Source organism: Vanellus vanellus, assembly GCF_965231255.1.
Source record: "Vanellus vanellus genome assembly, chromosome: 5".
Taxonomy (NCBI): domain Eukaryota; kingdom Metazoa; phylum Chordata; class Aves; order Charadriiformes; family Charadriidae; genus Vanellus; species Vanellus vanellus.
Genome location: NC_138910.1, coordinates 82,668,117 through 82,684,496, shown reverse-complemented (window position 1 = coordinate 82,684,496; position 16,380 = coordinate 82,668,117). Strand labels below are relative to the sequence as shown.

At 47.9% G+C, this 16,380-nt stretch overlaps 1 protein-coding gene across 1 annotated transcript in view; it reads left to right on the top strand.

Annotated features, from left to right (window-relative positions):
* Positions 1 to 3,007: 3,007 nt before the first annotated feature.
* Positions 3,008 to 16,380, top strand: part of SLC44A5 (solute carrier family 44 member 5) — a gene marked incomplete at its 5' end in the record, with an annotated part of 96,262 nt that continues 82,889 nt past the window's right edge. The window contains one exon of the mRNA XM_082483899.1: positions 3,008 to 3,044. Within this exon, the coding sequence (XP_082340025.1) occupies positions 3,008 to 3,044 (37 nt within the window). The remainder of the gene's footprint in view (positions 3,045 to 16,380) is intronic.

The window sequence follows — 16,380 nt, the reverse complement described above, 5'->3', positions numbered from 1 at the left end:
CTCTCCTTTTCCAAATCATTGATGAGTACCTGGAACAGCAAGTGTCCCAACACAAGTCTCTGAGATGCCATGGGTGACCCCACCACTGTAACAAATATTTGTTTGGTCTTGAATTTTTTTTAAAAAAAATTTTGTAAGAGTATGTGGAAGGAAAGTATCTGCTCCTTTAAGGGTATCCAGTCAAGAACCTTTTCAATGCAAAAAGGGAGAAGGAGAAGAGGAGGAAGCCATGAAGAAGAACATAAGGAGATGCAGACCTGTCTGGGAGATGGTAAGGGAGACACAACCCAGTCGGTCACACTAGTTGATCAGGGAATGTGTATTTCAGTAAGATTATCTGATCAAAGCTCTTGGCAAATGGTATACCAAGAAAAAGTGGGAATCCATAAACAAAATACGGAGATGCAAACTTGACGGGCAAACATAACAGAGACAAAGCCAAGAAACAAACTGACTCTGAATAAACTGCAGGCGAACTGGGACTCTGCAAGTGGTGAGGATGCAAACCGGGCGTCCAGAATGTTGGAAAGGGACCCGTGGAGCTACGTGAATTAAGGGAAGAATGTACAGGGAAAGGGCATCTGGAGAAGGAATAGACAGGACGGGGTATGACATGGAGCAGTGGTGTAGAGAGAGGGCAGTGAGTACCCGTGTCCGACTGGCCCAGCACCTGATCACCACAATCTTCTTATCAAATCCCATCTTCTTATTCAATCTTTTCTGAAGTCTCCCTCTTTGTGATCTCGCTGTCTGTGCCGTGTGTGGGTGTGTTGGGAGGATGAATCGCTGGCTGAGGGTCCTGTGTGAGTGCCTGTGGCACCAGTGAATGGACTCGGACTGGCAACGTGGGCGCTGCTGCACCGTGGTGCTGCTGGTGCCGGCGTGGTCTCAGCGTCAGCTGCCGGAGCGCTGGGGGTCTCAGCTGCTGGCTGCCGAGGCGGGAGCAGCGTGTGTCCCGAAAACCTGCTACTGGGGGGAGCGGTGTGGGGGAGGCGAGCAAGGGGCTCAGCTCCCGCAGCGGGAGCGGAACCGCTGGTGACCATTGCCCCGTGCGCTGGCGCTGGCTTCATCCCTTTTCCACATCAGGTGTTTGCCCTTGGGATCCAATTCTGGGAAGGCAGACAGGCACCTTGGCTAGCTGGACCAGGGCAGTGGCTTAAGAGGACAGGTGGACTGGGTTTAAGAAAGAGCTCTCCTTAAAGATGAGCAGTGGTGCACAGAATGCGACAAACTTCCACCCAGGTAGTGTTCTGATGAAATGGGATAACTGGAGGAAGCAACTACTCAACAGTTGGAAGGGCAAATAAATCCTCACAATTTAATGCAGAGGGGGAAACAACTTCCCCCAGTACTTCCACTACTACCAGACAAAACTGAATATGTGAAATTCGGTAATTAGAGAATCATAGAATAGAATCACAGAATCGTTTTTGTTGGAAGGGACCTTTAAGATCATTGAGTCCAACCATTAACCTAACACTGCCAAACCCACCACCAAACCACATCCCTCAGCACCACATCAGCCCATCTTTTCAACACCTCCAGGGATGGTGACTCCACCGCTGCCCTGGGCAGCCTCTGCCGGTGCTTGACAACCCTTTCCATGAAGAAATTTATTCTAATATCCATCCTAAACCTCCCCAGGTGCGACTTGAGGCCGTTCCCTCTTGTCCTGAATTTTGGAGCAATTGTCCTGAACTGGGGCCTTGAGGAGGATGGATAAGGTGCTGCACTCGCCTGATTGCATTTTGTTGAAACCAGCGGTGCCAGCTGGCTCAGCGGGACCTGACGTCACACGGGCTGGGGAGGAGGCACCCCCCGCTGCCTCCAGTGCAGGTATGTTTTGTGTTTCCTCACAAGCACAGTAACAGCTTCTGTGATCTATGCATATTAATTTACTCATGAATAAATTAATAGTGTGCTTTTGAGGGTCTTAAGCCAGTTTTTGAAAGCCATTTGCAAGCCGTGGGAAGTACCTTTTCCTCAGATTGCTCATGTGTAAGAATGTACACGATGTCCCTCAGCGGTGCTTCTGTCAAGACAGGCAGAGGGTTATTCCAAAATTTTTTCAGTACAGAATGTTCTGTGTGTTGGACTTTGGGGTGTTTCCCTGCCAACAGGCTGCTCGATACATAGCAACGCGACACCCGACTATCGCGTCCCTTTGCCGGGGGACGGTTTGGGCTGCCAGGGCTGCAGAGGAGCCTCAGGGGTTGGACCGGTGGCTCTTTAAGCGGCCATTGGGGCAACTCAAATAAACCAAAGGGGGGCGGATGGCAACTAAAGGCAAGTTCGTGACCAGCGACCCGTGTTTGTCCGGGCTGAACCTGTTTCTTGCCCGAACCATGAAAACCAGCCCCGGAGCATTAAGGGCCCCACTCTCTGCCCGCGCAGCCGAGCTCCCCCCCATCCCCTGGAGGTGATGCTCCGTCCCCGCGGGAGTCCTCACGGGCGGCGGCGGCGGCTCCAGCACCGGCTGCTCCCGCCGGCGGCACGGGCAGGGGCAGGGCAGGGCGGGGGGAGCGCTCCCGCCCCGACAGCCGCACCGGTGCCCGCCGGGCCCGGCCCCGCCGCCGCATCTCTCGGTGGAGCGGCGGTCGGTCGGCGGCGGGGCGAGGGGGGGGGGGGATGGAGACCTCCCCGCCGCGGGCCCCACCGGGGGGAGGCGCCCGTTGCCACCAGCCGCCGGAGCTGCAGCCCGGGCGGAGTGAACGGGGCGCGTCCCGCGGTGGGGGCAGCGGCCGGTCGGTCGGTGGGTCGGTCGGTCCCGCGCCTGCCCCCGCCGCCCCCCCGCGCCGCTCGGGCACCGCCCCCGCGGGCTCGGCGCAGGCGTGGGCCGCGGAGCCGGCGGGACGGGCGGGTCAGCGCGGGGCGCGGAGCGGAGCGGAGCGGGAGGCTGCCCGGCCGCCGCCGCCTCTCATGCCTTCACGGCAACAAAGAGCGCGCTGAGCGGCGGGCGGAGGCGCCGGGCCCCGGGCTGTGCCGGCGCGGAGGGCCCCGGGAGACGATGGCGAGGAAGGGAGAAGCCTCCGCGCCTCTCTACGGTGAGCGGCCGGGCGCGGGGGCCGGGCGGGGCGCGGGCAGCCGCGGCGCCGGTGCAGCCCTCCGGCCTGTTTACACGGCGGATCCGGGCGGCGGCCGGAGTTTGTGTCCCCGCGGCGGGGGGCAGGGACACCCCCCGCGCCGCGCCCCCCCCCCCTCCAGCGCAGGAGGGACCCCCGAAGGCACCGGTGCCGCGGCTCGCCCGGCTCGGAGGAGCGGGAGGGTGGGAGGCGGCGGGCGCCTCCCCGCCGGCAGGTGCGTGGCGGCCGCTTTGTCCGCGCCGCGGGGAGGGTTGCGGGCTGCGCCGGGCCGGGGCGGGCGGTGGGTTGGGAAGGCCGCCGGGCGGCAGGTGCGCGGCGCCCGTTGGGGGCCGTTGGGGGCCGGGCCGGGCCAGGCCGCTGAGGCGCGGGGCCGCTGAGGCGCGGGCCCTGGCGGGGCCGTGGTAGCGCTGGGGGCGTTTGGGAGCGCCGAGGGGTGCCCGGGGTTCGGTCCCCGTTGGGATGCTGCTGCCCGGCCGCGGGGAAGGTCACCGGGGGCGGGACGTGGTGGCGGTGCTGCGGCCCCGCTGCCGCCGCTGCGCCGGTGGTGCGTCGGCCGCAGAGGACGCGGGGCCCGCGGGGCTGCTCGGCCTCGTCCGAGGTGTCGCCGCCGAACCGTCTTCCCCTGACAGCGCGCGGGACCTCCGCGGCAAAGCAGCGGAGCCGCGGGGGACGGAGCGGCTGTTCGGCCCCGAGGCCGCCGGCGCCCGGGCGGGGCGCGCGGGGGGCACAGCATCCTTCGGCGCGGGGTCGCGGGCCCGTTCCTCGCCGGGGGGTCTCCGTGCGGCCTCTGCGGTCAGAGCCTTCATCTGGCCGAAGGAGAATTCGCAGCCCGGCTCCCTCCCGAAAAGGAAAAAAAAAAAAAAAAAAAAGCCTTTTTGGGGGTGAAAACAAGGCAGAAAGGAATTAGAGTGTTTCAAAGGCGAAACCTAAATAGGTGAGTCTGGAGTTATTTAACTTCTGAGACAACCTGTTCCTGCCGCTGTGGAATTCAAGCGGCCCTGCAGGTGACTGCAGAGGGAGAGGGCCCGCGACCGCCGCCGCGCAGCGCTGGTGGCGGGGAGGGGGCGCGGAGGTGGTGCGCTGAGGAAGGAGCGGCAGTACGGTGCGCGGGAGAGGAAATACCGTTTCAGTAGAGTTCACCAAGTGCCGCGTGTGCTTCCCGACTTGCCGTCTGTAAGCAAGAACGCTCTGGTAAGAAAGGCGTGACAGGAGTTACCGAGTGTCGTGTTGTCACGATACAATCATTTTTAAACTCCATTTTTTAAAGCATGTTACTCAGGTAAGGAAGGGTGATGCTTTAGTTACTCAGCTTGAGGAAGGAGGGCACTGTGTCTGTAAGCGACTTGTAGTTCCGAAGAATTATTCTGACTAGAATTTTTGCTATTTTAGCTGTTCCATGTCATCAGTGTGTTTACTTCCTTTTACCTCATTTGCATATGTGGATTTCGTTGGTGTGTATTGTGTTACCACATTTGCAGGAATCTTGAGTAATTGCTCTAGTCTTGTACTGGGAAGCAAGGTTTGAATTCAGGTTTGTTTCCCTGTTAGACCACATAATGTTAAAGGCTTACAAAGGGAAAGTGCAGCATTTCCAAATTCAGCGTGTACAATGTGTCTTTCCTCTTAAATTAGGGTGCTGTGGTAGTTATTCTCTTGACTTTGTAGTCCCTGCCCGTAACTGCTTATTTATTAGCCCACAGGCATGTTTTTCAGAGATATAGGTGTCTTAAACCTCTCTCCTTGGGATATGAAGGATTCCTCAGTTTCTGCACTTACAAATGACAAAGGCAAATTCTTCTCAAAAGTTTCGTTTTTTTAACTCGTGGCATCAATGTGGCTCTTTAGAAGAGAGGAGTCAAGCCCGTGGTCGACAGCTGACATGGGGCTCCGTGAACAGTTTTGCGACGGCCTCAGGTTTCTCTGAGGTGGGGAGGATGCCGTCAGATAACTGGTTATAAGGGTTAGAGGGGCTGCAGGAAGCCCAAGGTGCCAGACAGAAGGGTTGACTGGTGGTGTGAACTGGCTCTGTAAAAGGTTTTGATAAGCCCATAGGCGTTTTGAAGCCTGTTCCTCTTAAGCGCTCTTTCTTTTAAGCTGCATTGTCTGTCTGCATGGGCATGTGAGAAGGATCTTAAGTTCACCTTCAGAAACAAGCTTCTTAGTGGTTCCTTAAGTTCAGTCTTCATTGGGATAGCTGTAAGCTGGCTCCAGGAATTGCATCAAGTTTTTCCTTAAAGTGGATTAAATGCAAAGGATTTGTCGAGAACAGTGACATTGACTTTATCGAGTCCTTTCCCAACAAGCAGGCTGCCACCGAAGCTTAAAGGGGCAAATTACTTGCTATTTCCTTTTCTCATTATAGCTGATTTTTGAGGTTGTGGGATCTTTATTTATTAACCAAAGTAGTATTTTCTTCCATGTAACTGCAATATTAAGGGCTGTCGTGTGACTGTTGAAATGAACGGTAAAGTTCTTCTTGACTTCATTGCAGAATCAGGCTCTTGGTGGTGATGGTACCACAGGCAATTTCCTGTCGTAGCGAACTGCAGTTTAGTTGGTAGCTTACAAATCACTAGAGTCCAAATGGATGATGATGTCATCTTTAAAGAAAGCTTTTATCACTGTTTTAAGGGACGTTGTTTTAAGGAAGTATATCAAGTACCAAATTTTATTGCTTTCAACTCAAATTTAGCTAGCTAGCTAGCTTTTTTGTATCTGCATATTTAGATCTTCTCTAGGAAGAACTACTTTCCTATGATTTCTTCTGCCACTGGTGAGTGCCACCAAAACTTGAGTCTGTAATTGAGATTCCTACTTACTGCTGAGAAGCGATCATGTCAGGTTTTTAATGAAAAGAATTTTATCTGTTTATTTTCCCAAGTGGGTGAGGTTTTCTGTTTCACTTGGAAGAGCTTTTGATGAACTATGAAACTTTCTATTAAGATACGTTATTTCTTGTAGCTTGGCTGCATTTCCCTTTCTTAGTTTCATGCGGTGACACACGTGTACCACACAGGAAGGGCATCCTCAGTCTGAGGCTGGTGGGCTGTGTAGCCACAGCAGTGTCGTGCGATGTGGAAGCCGTTGGCTGTGACGCTGCTGCAGACAAAGCCTCCTTAGCTCCTGCTGGCAAATCCTCGCGTATCATGTAATTCATTTCACCTTCTGAGGTTCAAATTTCATACCAGTGGGTGACATTCATATTAAAGCTGAAACTTTATTTTAACACTTTATTCACATTTGAATCTACTCGGAAGTGTTAGAAGTAGGTGAAACTCTGATTCAGATTGTTTGAACCTTTCTTCCTCTGACATGAATTTGGTCCACTTTATCCAGGCTTTGCCGTGCGTGTTTTAGGTGGGATAAATCATTTACTCTTTGAGCATATCTGCTGAACCAAGGTACAGAGCTTCAGCAATGTCTGATTTTTGCGAACATGCTAGTTTTAGATAAAACAATCCACTGTATAATAAATTTAGGGGGCTGGGGAGAAAACGGAGAGAGAATGTTAAAAACAGCACTTTGTAGTATGTTTCCTGTTCCTTATTGCTGCAGATGGGTCTCTCTGAGTGAGGACTTTCTCTCTTAGCATGCTGCTTCATCTTTTGCCAGGTCCTGGGGTACTGTCCTCCACAACATTCTTGTCCCAAGAGTTACAGTCAGTGGCTCTATATCCAAGTGGAAACCAGTAACGAGCAGTGTCTGTATTGGGACCAATGCTGTTTAATGTCTTCATCAACAGCAATAGATAGTAGGATTGAGTGCACCCTCAGCACGTTTGCAGATGACACCAAAGCTGAGTGGTGCAGTTGATTCACTAGAGGGAAGGGATGCCACCCAGAGGGACCTGGACAGGCTGGAGGAGTGGACCCTTGTGAACCTCTTGAAGTCCAGCAAGGCCAAGTGCAAGGGCCTGTACCTTGGTCAGGACAATCCCCGGTATCAGAAAGGCTGGGGGATGAATGGCTTGAGAGTAGCCCTGCAGAGAAGGACTTGGGGATACTGGTGGCTGAAAAATAGGACATGAGTTGGCACTGTGCACTCACAGCCCAGAAAGCCAACCATACCCTGGGCTGCATCAAAAGAAGCATGGCCAGCAGGTCGAGGGAGGTCATTCTGCCCCTCTATTCTGCTCTGGTGAGATCCCATCTGGAGTACTGCATCCAGCTCTGGGATCCCCAGACATGGACCTGTTGGAGTGCGTCCAGAGGACAGCCACAAAAATGATCAGGGGGATGGAACATCTCTCCTGTGAAGAAAGGCTGAGAGAGTTGGGGTTGTTCAGCCTGGAGAAGAGAAGCTCCATCCAGGGAGACCAGGGAGACCTTTTAGTGGTCTTGCAATATATAAAGGGGGTTTATAATAAAGATGGAGAAAGGCTTTCTTTTTTTTTTTTTTTTTTTTTTTTAACCCACGGCCTGTATTGACAGGACAAGGGACAATGGTTTTTAAACTGAAAGAGGGTAGATTTAGGTTGGACATAAGAAATAAGTTTTTTACGATGAGGGTGATGAGATGTTGGAGTAGGTTTCCCGGAGAAGCTGTGGGTGCCCTGTCACTGGAAGTATTCAAGGCTGGGTTGGATGGGACTCTGATCTAGTGAAAGATGTCCCTGTCCATGGCAAGGGGGTTGGACTAGATAATTTTCAAAGATCCCTTCCAACCCAAACCATTCTATGATCTGTATACCACTTTTGTATTTGTAACAAGCACCTATTTTCCAAGTTGTTTAGATGACTAAAATTCTTGTACCCTCCCTCTAGTTTGCCTAGGTAGTAATTACATGAAGGAGACAGTGGTGTGTTGACTTTAAATTGCAATGAGATCCTGAGCAGTAGGTAATTAAGTTGAATTTTATTATCTGTTCCAATTTCTTCCATTAAAAAAGCAAATTCCATGAGTACCAAAACTCAGGAAGCCAGGTTTCCCGTGCTCATGTCTGGTGACTGATTGACTTCGTTGCCAAAGTCAGTCAAGTTTTGGGAGATGTTTAGACAGTAACTTCCCCTCCACCCATCTTTGGTTCTCTGCAGTCGAATACAGTGTTTGCTTAACCTTTCGTGCCTCCAGGCATGTACAAGGTTGTCTTTCTCTGTCTCCTGCTGCTTTTCACAAAATGTAAAATTATCTTAGCACAGATCTACTCTTGTAGCAGATTTAATAGAAGTTGATGATGGAATCATAAGTTATTGGAAAGTATAAACAAAACACAGAGAAGGCTTATGCAATCACATTGTAGATTTATTGAAAAGTAGATTTAATAAACACAATACTTAAAATAGTTGCAAAAGGGTGACTTGTTGGGGAAAAAAAATGAAGATAATGCGGTATGTACTTTGGTTGAGGTAAAAGTGATGTTTTAGGCCATTTATGTGGCTGCTGTTTCTATCTTGGCTTCATAAACAAAGTGAATGCAGCAGGGGACAGACACGACCATCATCCTTTGTGTATGTGAAATAGCTTTCTGGTACCTCAAAGTATGAGGAACGTTTCTTCCCAGAGCAGAACTGGGCTCTAAATAAATCAGGTGTCTGATGTGGAGATGTGTCTGCATATGCTGAGCTGTAGGACATCTTTATTACGTGTAGTCAGGCGGTTCATGATAATGTTGAATGTTCTTATAATGAGTTTGTTTTCTTGGAACAGATAAGACATAGTGTATATCCCATAAGTCACTGAACAATTGGTATGGTATCAAGAAAGAATTAGAAATGCAGTACAAATTTGTGTCATTTTACCTTTTTGTCATTATGAGATTTTAACTCAAATTTATCTCTAAGGAAGTCAATAGAAAGTTGTGCCCCAAAACTTTAGGAAGCACAGGACTGATAATCCTAACTTTTTCTTGTGCATATTAAATTACAATTTTAGATAAAAAAATAAAGATCCCTATAGAACTGTGTGAGAGTAAACACGAAAGTTTGCGATATGTTTCAGATAAATTACATTCAACTATGTAAATATGCATTTCAAGACTGCTTAAATACACATTTTCATAATCTGTACTTTGAAGACTTTTGGTGCACATTATTGACTGCAATAGGATATGATATAAATATGTATCTACACAGTGTTAAAGACATATACTATTTTTATTGAACTATGGTGACTATCTCTATTAATGTGTATTTAAAAAAAATGTATCTAGCCAATAGAATGGCGTCTTTCTGAACAGCAGTGTGGTGTATTGTGTATTATGATAAAAGCCTGATTACAAAGGTAACTGGATGTTCTTAGTTTTTTGTGCAGTTGTAGTGTTTCAGAAGCGTCTCTACTTTGGTACTCTGGTGTTAGTGATAGCTTCATGGGATTCCTACATTGTGCTGATCTCAGAAACAGTTCAAACTTCTTTTCCTCATTTGGATTATCTTGGAGACGTCTAAGGGATGACTTGGATTTATAAAGCTAGGCGTGTTCTAAGTTTTTGCAACAGGTCTTCAACAGATTATTGACGACATGCAAACAATAGCTCTGTTAAATTTACAAATGTCTCCTTTGACACAACAGTAAGTGCTTACTTTATTAATCTGAGTAGCTGCGCTGAATTCAGTGCATCTTCTTAAAATATGAATAGTACTGCGTACCAGGAACGGTTTGGTCAGTAAGTGAGTAGGTGGTAAAACCAGTAGGATTTACTCCATGTGAATTGCTCATCTAGTGGTCTAGTACTTTGTATTTCTTGAGCCAAATGAATTACTACAGTTTCCAGTCCAATTAAGATTCTGGAGTGTGAAAGCATCCAGACTCTGCTTTGTCATCCTTTAGAGCTTGAGTATTGTACTTCTTTCAGCTTATTGACTTAAGCTGAGCTGTCCTTGGGAGTAAGGTGTTGCTCAGCCATGACCGAGGATGACGCAATCAGAACATCTTTAAGTGAGGAGATTAATTTAACTGTAACACGCAGTTATACACTGTTGGGTTGATTATTGCTGAGTGGCATGACTGTCAATGAACGTTACCCAGAAATAGTTTATGACTAAATAAACTTTGTTTTGTCTTTTAACAAGCAGGATATTAATGCATAGTTGAGGGGAATTTCTCTTTGCTACCATACAATTTAATGATGATGTAATGAAGTTACCTGTGACCTCTGCACAGTTTCTACACGGTGCCAACTCCGGGGAAGGGTGGGTGTGTAACAGGGTTGTCATGCAGGAGGAGATAACGCGCAAACCCACTGCTTTCAGTGGAACTCCCTTTGTTACCAAAACAAGGCTTTGCATGTGTGTGTGGAAGTTTTAAGGCCTTTAGTGTTCTTATTCCCCTGGGCTGTGTGCTCTGAAAAGGGAGATGTTGGGCAGAAACAACGAAGCATAACTGTTGCAGAGTTAGAATTAGCACACTTACAGTGACTTGGTAGTTTTGTCAGAATCAGTGCATCCTTCTGTTCAGGAATCCACTGGTGACCCTCTGTGTGAGGGCGCCGAGAGCACTAACTGCTCGTCGTTGGCCTGAGGAGTCTCACCTGGGGCTTCCACCCCCCTCCTCTGACCAAGGGTGCCATCGGAGCTCAGGCTGGTGGCTGTGGCTCCTGCCGGAGCTCTGTCCTGGGGTGTCTGCCCCGAGTCCTGGTTCTCGAGTGCTGGGTGGAGACCCTGGCTGGACCCCGGCACGATGCTCACGGGGCGGTCAGCAGGACCGTTGCTGTCACCGCTTTGCCTGCCTGTCCCTGTGCTGTTGGCGTGAGGCCGTTGCGCAGCCAGCGGTTTGGGCATCCTGCGTGCCTTCCCTTAGGGAGCAGCGCTGCTCTTGTTGTTCCCAGACACTCTGTAGACTGTCTCCACATCATTTTGTCTTCTCAGTGTGACCGTCAAACACTAAAAGCTGATCCCTTTTGGATCAGTTGGCATTTTGTGCATCTGCCACAAAGCAGTTGTTTTCACAACTCAACTGGATAAAAAATCAGAGAAACCCCTCTGTATCAAAGACAGAGACGCCAACGGTTTTGTGAAAGCGAGACTTGGCACTTTTCTGGTACCTGTTTGACATGGTCGTGCTCTGGTGGGCTGGCAGTTAAATGTCCTTGGGTGTTCCATCTCTGTCCAAGCTTCTCTCTTTTTCAAAATCAGGTACAGTCTTAAATGTAAAATAAAACCAAAATGAACTTTAGCCCTGCCTTTTTTTCTCTGATGCACATACATGTACACTCGTTTACATATTTTTAGAAGCCTGGTGGAAGTCTCAAAGACAAGAGAGGAGGCTCGTTCAGTCATGAAGAAGACAAATAGATGGTGACAAATACCTTGAACTTGTCCGGTTACGGCTGCATAAATAACTGATATGTTTGTGTTTCAGTGGGCAGTCCTGACAAATGGAAAAAAAAAAAAAGTTATACCTTTTTAATTCTTTCTTCTTTTTTCAGTCCAAGGTGACTGAAATTCGTCCCCAAAAGAATTCGGTCCCCAAACACCCGGGTTTTGTGTATGAAGTATTTACAAACCCTTTCCCGCTCCCGCTCCCCCCCAAGCCATAGCTCAGCGCTGCTCCCGGTCTGTCGCAGGAAAAGGACGACTCTTGGGCTTTAGGGAGTTGCTTAGGTCGCTGAGTTTTGGGGTTTGGGGTTTTTGTTCTTTTGCTTTTTTAAATACCTGTATCATTAGGCAGTCTTGATGCTTTAAAAACAGTGTTGCAAGAGATGAAAGAAATAAGGGCCTAAACACTTCTGCATGCTGAATGTAGTCCTCATGCCACAAAATGTATCTCTGGTCCTAGTAGTGAATTTCAGTCCTCATTCATCAAAACCTTCTCCAAGCCAAGGCTTTGAAGTGGATTCGGGACTTGCTCAGGTCCCTTGCTGTGGTTGGGCTGTTCCCTGCTGTCCGCCGTCGAGAGCTGCTCATAGGTTTGGACTGGAAGAGTGCACTTCTGTACCTGGGGAAAAAGACAGGTATTTACAGACACATGGAGTTATTTCTTACCAGCATCAGTACAGATTAAAAATAAGTTGGTTTTTTTTTTTTTTTTTTTTCACCAACCTCTGCAGACCTTTGACATTTAGGAGAAAGTGCCCCTCCAAAGTGGTAGATGCATTTGTAGCGCTGTGTGGTTTTCCTGTGTAGTTTCTCTTTGGCATATTGTTTTTCATAATCTGCCATTGAAATAATAAAATACAGTATCCGCATAACTATTTTCATGCTTAAAATTCTTGGGCTAGAGTGTCATCTCATCTCTGTTGTGGCAAATCTGTTGGAGTTTTTCAGAATGCACCCAGTGTAGCTGAGACAGTTTTCATAACTATTTGGCTCATTAGAGGTGAGGGAAGGGACAGGAGATCAAGAAGAGTTTGGTGTCTTATGCTACAGTTGGGCTGTAATAAGAGAATTTGGCATCTGTGCTGAGCTGAAAATCTTGTTTGTGGGCAAAGAGGAAACATAATTTGTATAAGAATTCTACTGTTAGAATAATGAAAATCTTAACAGTATAATCCAATGATCTTTATTAGTTCAAATGTAATTATTACAGAAAAAGAAAGAGTACTTGTATACAGAAAAAAGTCTCAATAATAGCTACAGTTAAATAGAGTTAAAATTGTTACATTAATGCTTCTTAGTTTCTATCTCCTTTTCCTTTTTCCTGCTTATGGAAGGTTCATCCTTCCATGTGTTGCTGGCAGTAACACACCGCCACCCCACAACCAGCACCAGACTGAAGCCATCAGCCTTTAGGACGTGGAGCAGCGGTGGACGGTTCATCCTTCCTTCGCCACCAGCGTTTTCCAGGTCCAGCCCTGCATGGCTGCGGCCGTCCCTCGTGGGCTGTTTGTAGTCACAGGTCTCCAGCACTAAACATGTCGTCCCGTGCCTGTACGCTGTGTTACCATCAGTCTCTGCTCCACTTCTCAAGGGCTCTCTGGTCACACCAGGCTTGTATTTTCCTACTCTGCATCCTTATGTCAGAGTCATAAATACCTCATTCTGCACAGACTAATTGGTTGTTACCATTATCTGTAAAAAAGTGCTTGTACCATACCATGATAAGCAAAAATAAAACAAATTAGCCATAATCACCTAGTCAGAAGAAAAATTGCTGTTACAGGTAAACCAAACAGAAACAAACCTGGAGGTGACTTAGTAAATTCAGTAATTAATCTTCACTTGGATGTGAAAAAACTTGTTTGCTGTGCATTCGCTCCTGCAGTGCAAAAGCACATGGGGTTCAGCGCTGCCTCGCTGTGTTTAGTGTTTGTTGGTAGGACCTGGCTCAGAGGCAGTCAGATTTACAGAATCTGCTGGTGTGAATGTATAATTTTCCCAAGCATCTGGGTATTGTGTCGAGGAGACAATGTCTCATTAACGGCTATTAGCCTAATGCAATAGTGCAGAAACATCTAGCAGGACAACATAAATTAAGTTGACTTAGAACTATTGAAGCACATAAATGTAGGAGCTTTCCTGTGAGGTTAGGAATAAGTTGTGTTTGATGAAATATGACTCTGCTTTGTGTAATACAATGAAGATAAACACATCTCCAAATTTGTTAATAACCTTGTTTTGTTACAATGAAGGCTAAGCAAAATGTAATGGCTGTGCGTTGTACAACATATACCCAAGCCTGGACATGTAAGTTTTCGCGTGTAGTCTTTTGCTGAACTTGTACCGATTTCTTTGGGACTTTGAAGAAGGTGTTTCAGTCATAGGTTGAGGAAGCAGTGAAGAAGTACCCAAGAAAATTCTGGAAGAAGACAAACAATGTGAGAAACACGCTCACTGTATTGAATTTTAGTCCGGGGCAAATTTGGTGGAGCAAATTATTTATTACAGTGCGGGAAGTTACACAGGGGATTTGTCCTCCTGTGGCTCCTTTTTCCTTTGCAAACGCTTGTTTTTATTTCGTATTCCTTATACTTATCCATGTTTCTTCTTGGAACATAGTTTGCATAATCAATGAGTTTTCGGAACGCGACCCACTCGCGATTACATAATCAATGAGTTCTTGGAATGCAGCCCACCCCCGAGCACGCCCCCTCCCTTCCGGCGGCGCAGGCGCTGTGCCTCCTCGGGGGTCTCCTGGTGGTCATCGGAGGGAGGCTCGAAGTCTTTATTTATCACCACGTCCTTCTTGTGGCTTCTTCATTCCTTACACTCCTGTGGTTATCTTAGCTAACGACACCACCCTTTGTTCTGCAACAGTTCGGTACTTTCAGCTGTTGCTTTCGTCTGATCCCCTGTCTAACGCTATCCCTTTCCCAAACGCACAGCGAGCACACGCCCTTCTTTAGCTGAAGCCACAGCGAGCACACATCTATCAAACGCATAGCGAGCATACACCCATCTTAGCTGAAGCCATAGTGAGCACACATCCATTTTAGCTGAAGCAAAATTCTTTTGCTAAATTACTTATCACAAGAATAACCTTTCAAAGTTCCTTCCAACTTTACTTCCTGTGATCGCTTATTTGGGAGGTGGTCGAGTCTCAGCAAGTTTGAGCGCCAGAAGCCCCAGTGAAATGCAGTGTTCGTGTGGGATGCCTCTGTCTCTTGCCTTTTGCAGTCTTCGTAGCAGCTCCTGGTCAAGTTTAGCCCCAGTAGACAGCATTTGGCCAGGGGTCAATATTCATTGCTTAAAAATTAATTCCTTATTTCCTCCTGGGTAGAGACGATAGTAGCCAAGACAGGAGATCTAGTTCATAGTACTCATTGGACTATGCTGACTTAGATGAACTAGTGGGATCTCAGTGAGGTGGTGTGATACAGAGGATGGAAACTCCATGAGGGTGGTGGGAAAGCAGTGACAAGCCTAATAAGTAATTACTGGGAAAAAATAGGTTTATTGGAAACTCATGTTTTACTTTTTCTAGGATGACAGGAAGTAAGTGCCTGGTGGCCATGAGAGTTGGATGGATGTCTTGGATATCTGAGTTTTCGTAGGCAACATGTCCCAGCAGTAACTGAGTATAATTTTGGACGAAAGTCCTGTGCAAGTTAAACTTTGTCTTAATGCTTTTTTTGTTTTCTCCCCTCCATATTGTTAAGTTTGCGTTTGTTGGTACCAAGCTTTCATGATCCTGGAATTCCACTCTCTGGAATTTACCTCTATCCAGGTATACATATAAATACCTTTATACCTGTCCTTCTGAATAATAAAGCTGCAATCTGTATGAAACATCAGGGTGGGGTTTGGTTTGGGTTTTTTTTCATACTGCATTAATCTGCAGTGGCACTTTGTAGCAGCTGGGCTGCTATAAGCACCCATAAATAAAAGTAGGCAGGAGGAAGTCTCTCTAGCTTGTGGGATAGTCCCGTACAGCCTACTGCTGATGTAGAAATTCAGCATTGTCCACATAGAATCATAGGATCATAGAATGGTTAGAGTTGGAAGGGACATTTAAAGATCACCCACTCCAACCCCCTGCCCTGGGCAGGGACACCCCCCCCCCCCCAGCCCAGGTTGCTCCAAGCCCCGTCCAACCTGGCCTTGAACATCTCCGGGGATGGGGCAGCCACAGCTTCTTGGGGCAGCCTGCGCCAGGGGCTCACCGCCCTTACAGGCAACAATTTCTTCCTCATATCTAATGTAAATCTCCCCTCTTTCGGTTTAAAACCATTCCCCCTCGTCCTATGGCTCCCCTCCCTGGTCAAGACTCCCTCCCCAGCTTCATGGGCAGGGATGGGATGCTCCTGACTGTTCCTCCTAACTCAGGAAAGACCACACAGCAATATTTGCACATTTCCAACCTTGATCTACATATGTGAAATCATCCTTTCCCTCCTAGACTGTGCTGAAGAGAGCTGCAGCAAGTGACTGTGATCCTTGAGTGTACTCTGTTGAGCAGACACTTTGAAGTGGAAGCTCTTTCATTGTACTAAAACCTGAAACCGTGCCTTTGGTTGAGGTCTGACAGCTGCCGAGGCAAGGAAGTTTGGCCTAAAGAGATCCTCTCCCTAAAGAGGACCAATGACTAAGGTTCTCAAAAGATGTTTGGCGGGTTACTTTTCCAGCAGGAAGTCCAATGTTTGTACCTATTTCTTAAACCAGGAGATAATCCGTTAAAATACATGGTTTAGTGTGTGCTTCTGACGTGATAATGGTGGGAACCCGTTTCTGCCTTAGGAGCACGTGTCACCAGAAAGAGGAGCTCTAACACATGAGTGGGCCAGGATTCTGCTTAATTATCGCATCTGCAGGGCTGATAATATATAGAAGAAAGTAAGTATCTTTTGCAGGTTCCCTGCAAAAAAAAAATCCCTTTTGCAGGATTCCTGCTGGGCCAGTTGCATACAGAACATCTGGACTTGTACGAGCTGATGTGCCACGAAATCTGGGAGCTGAATTAGTGTCCTTCACAATCAGTATACTTT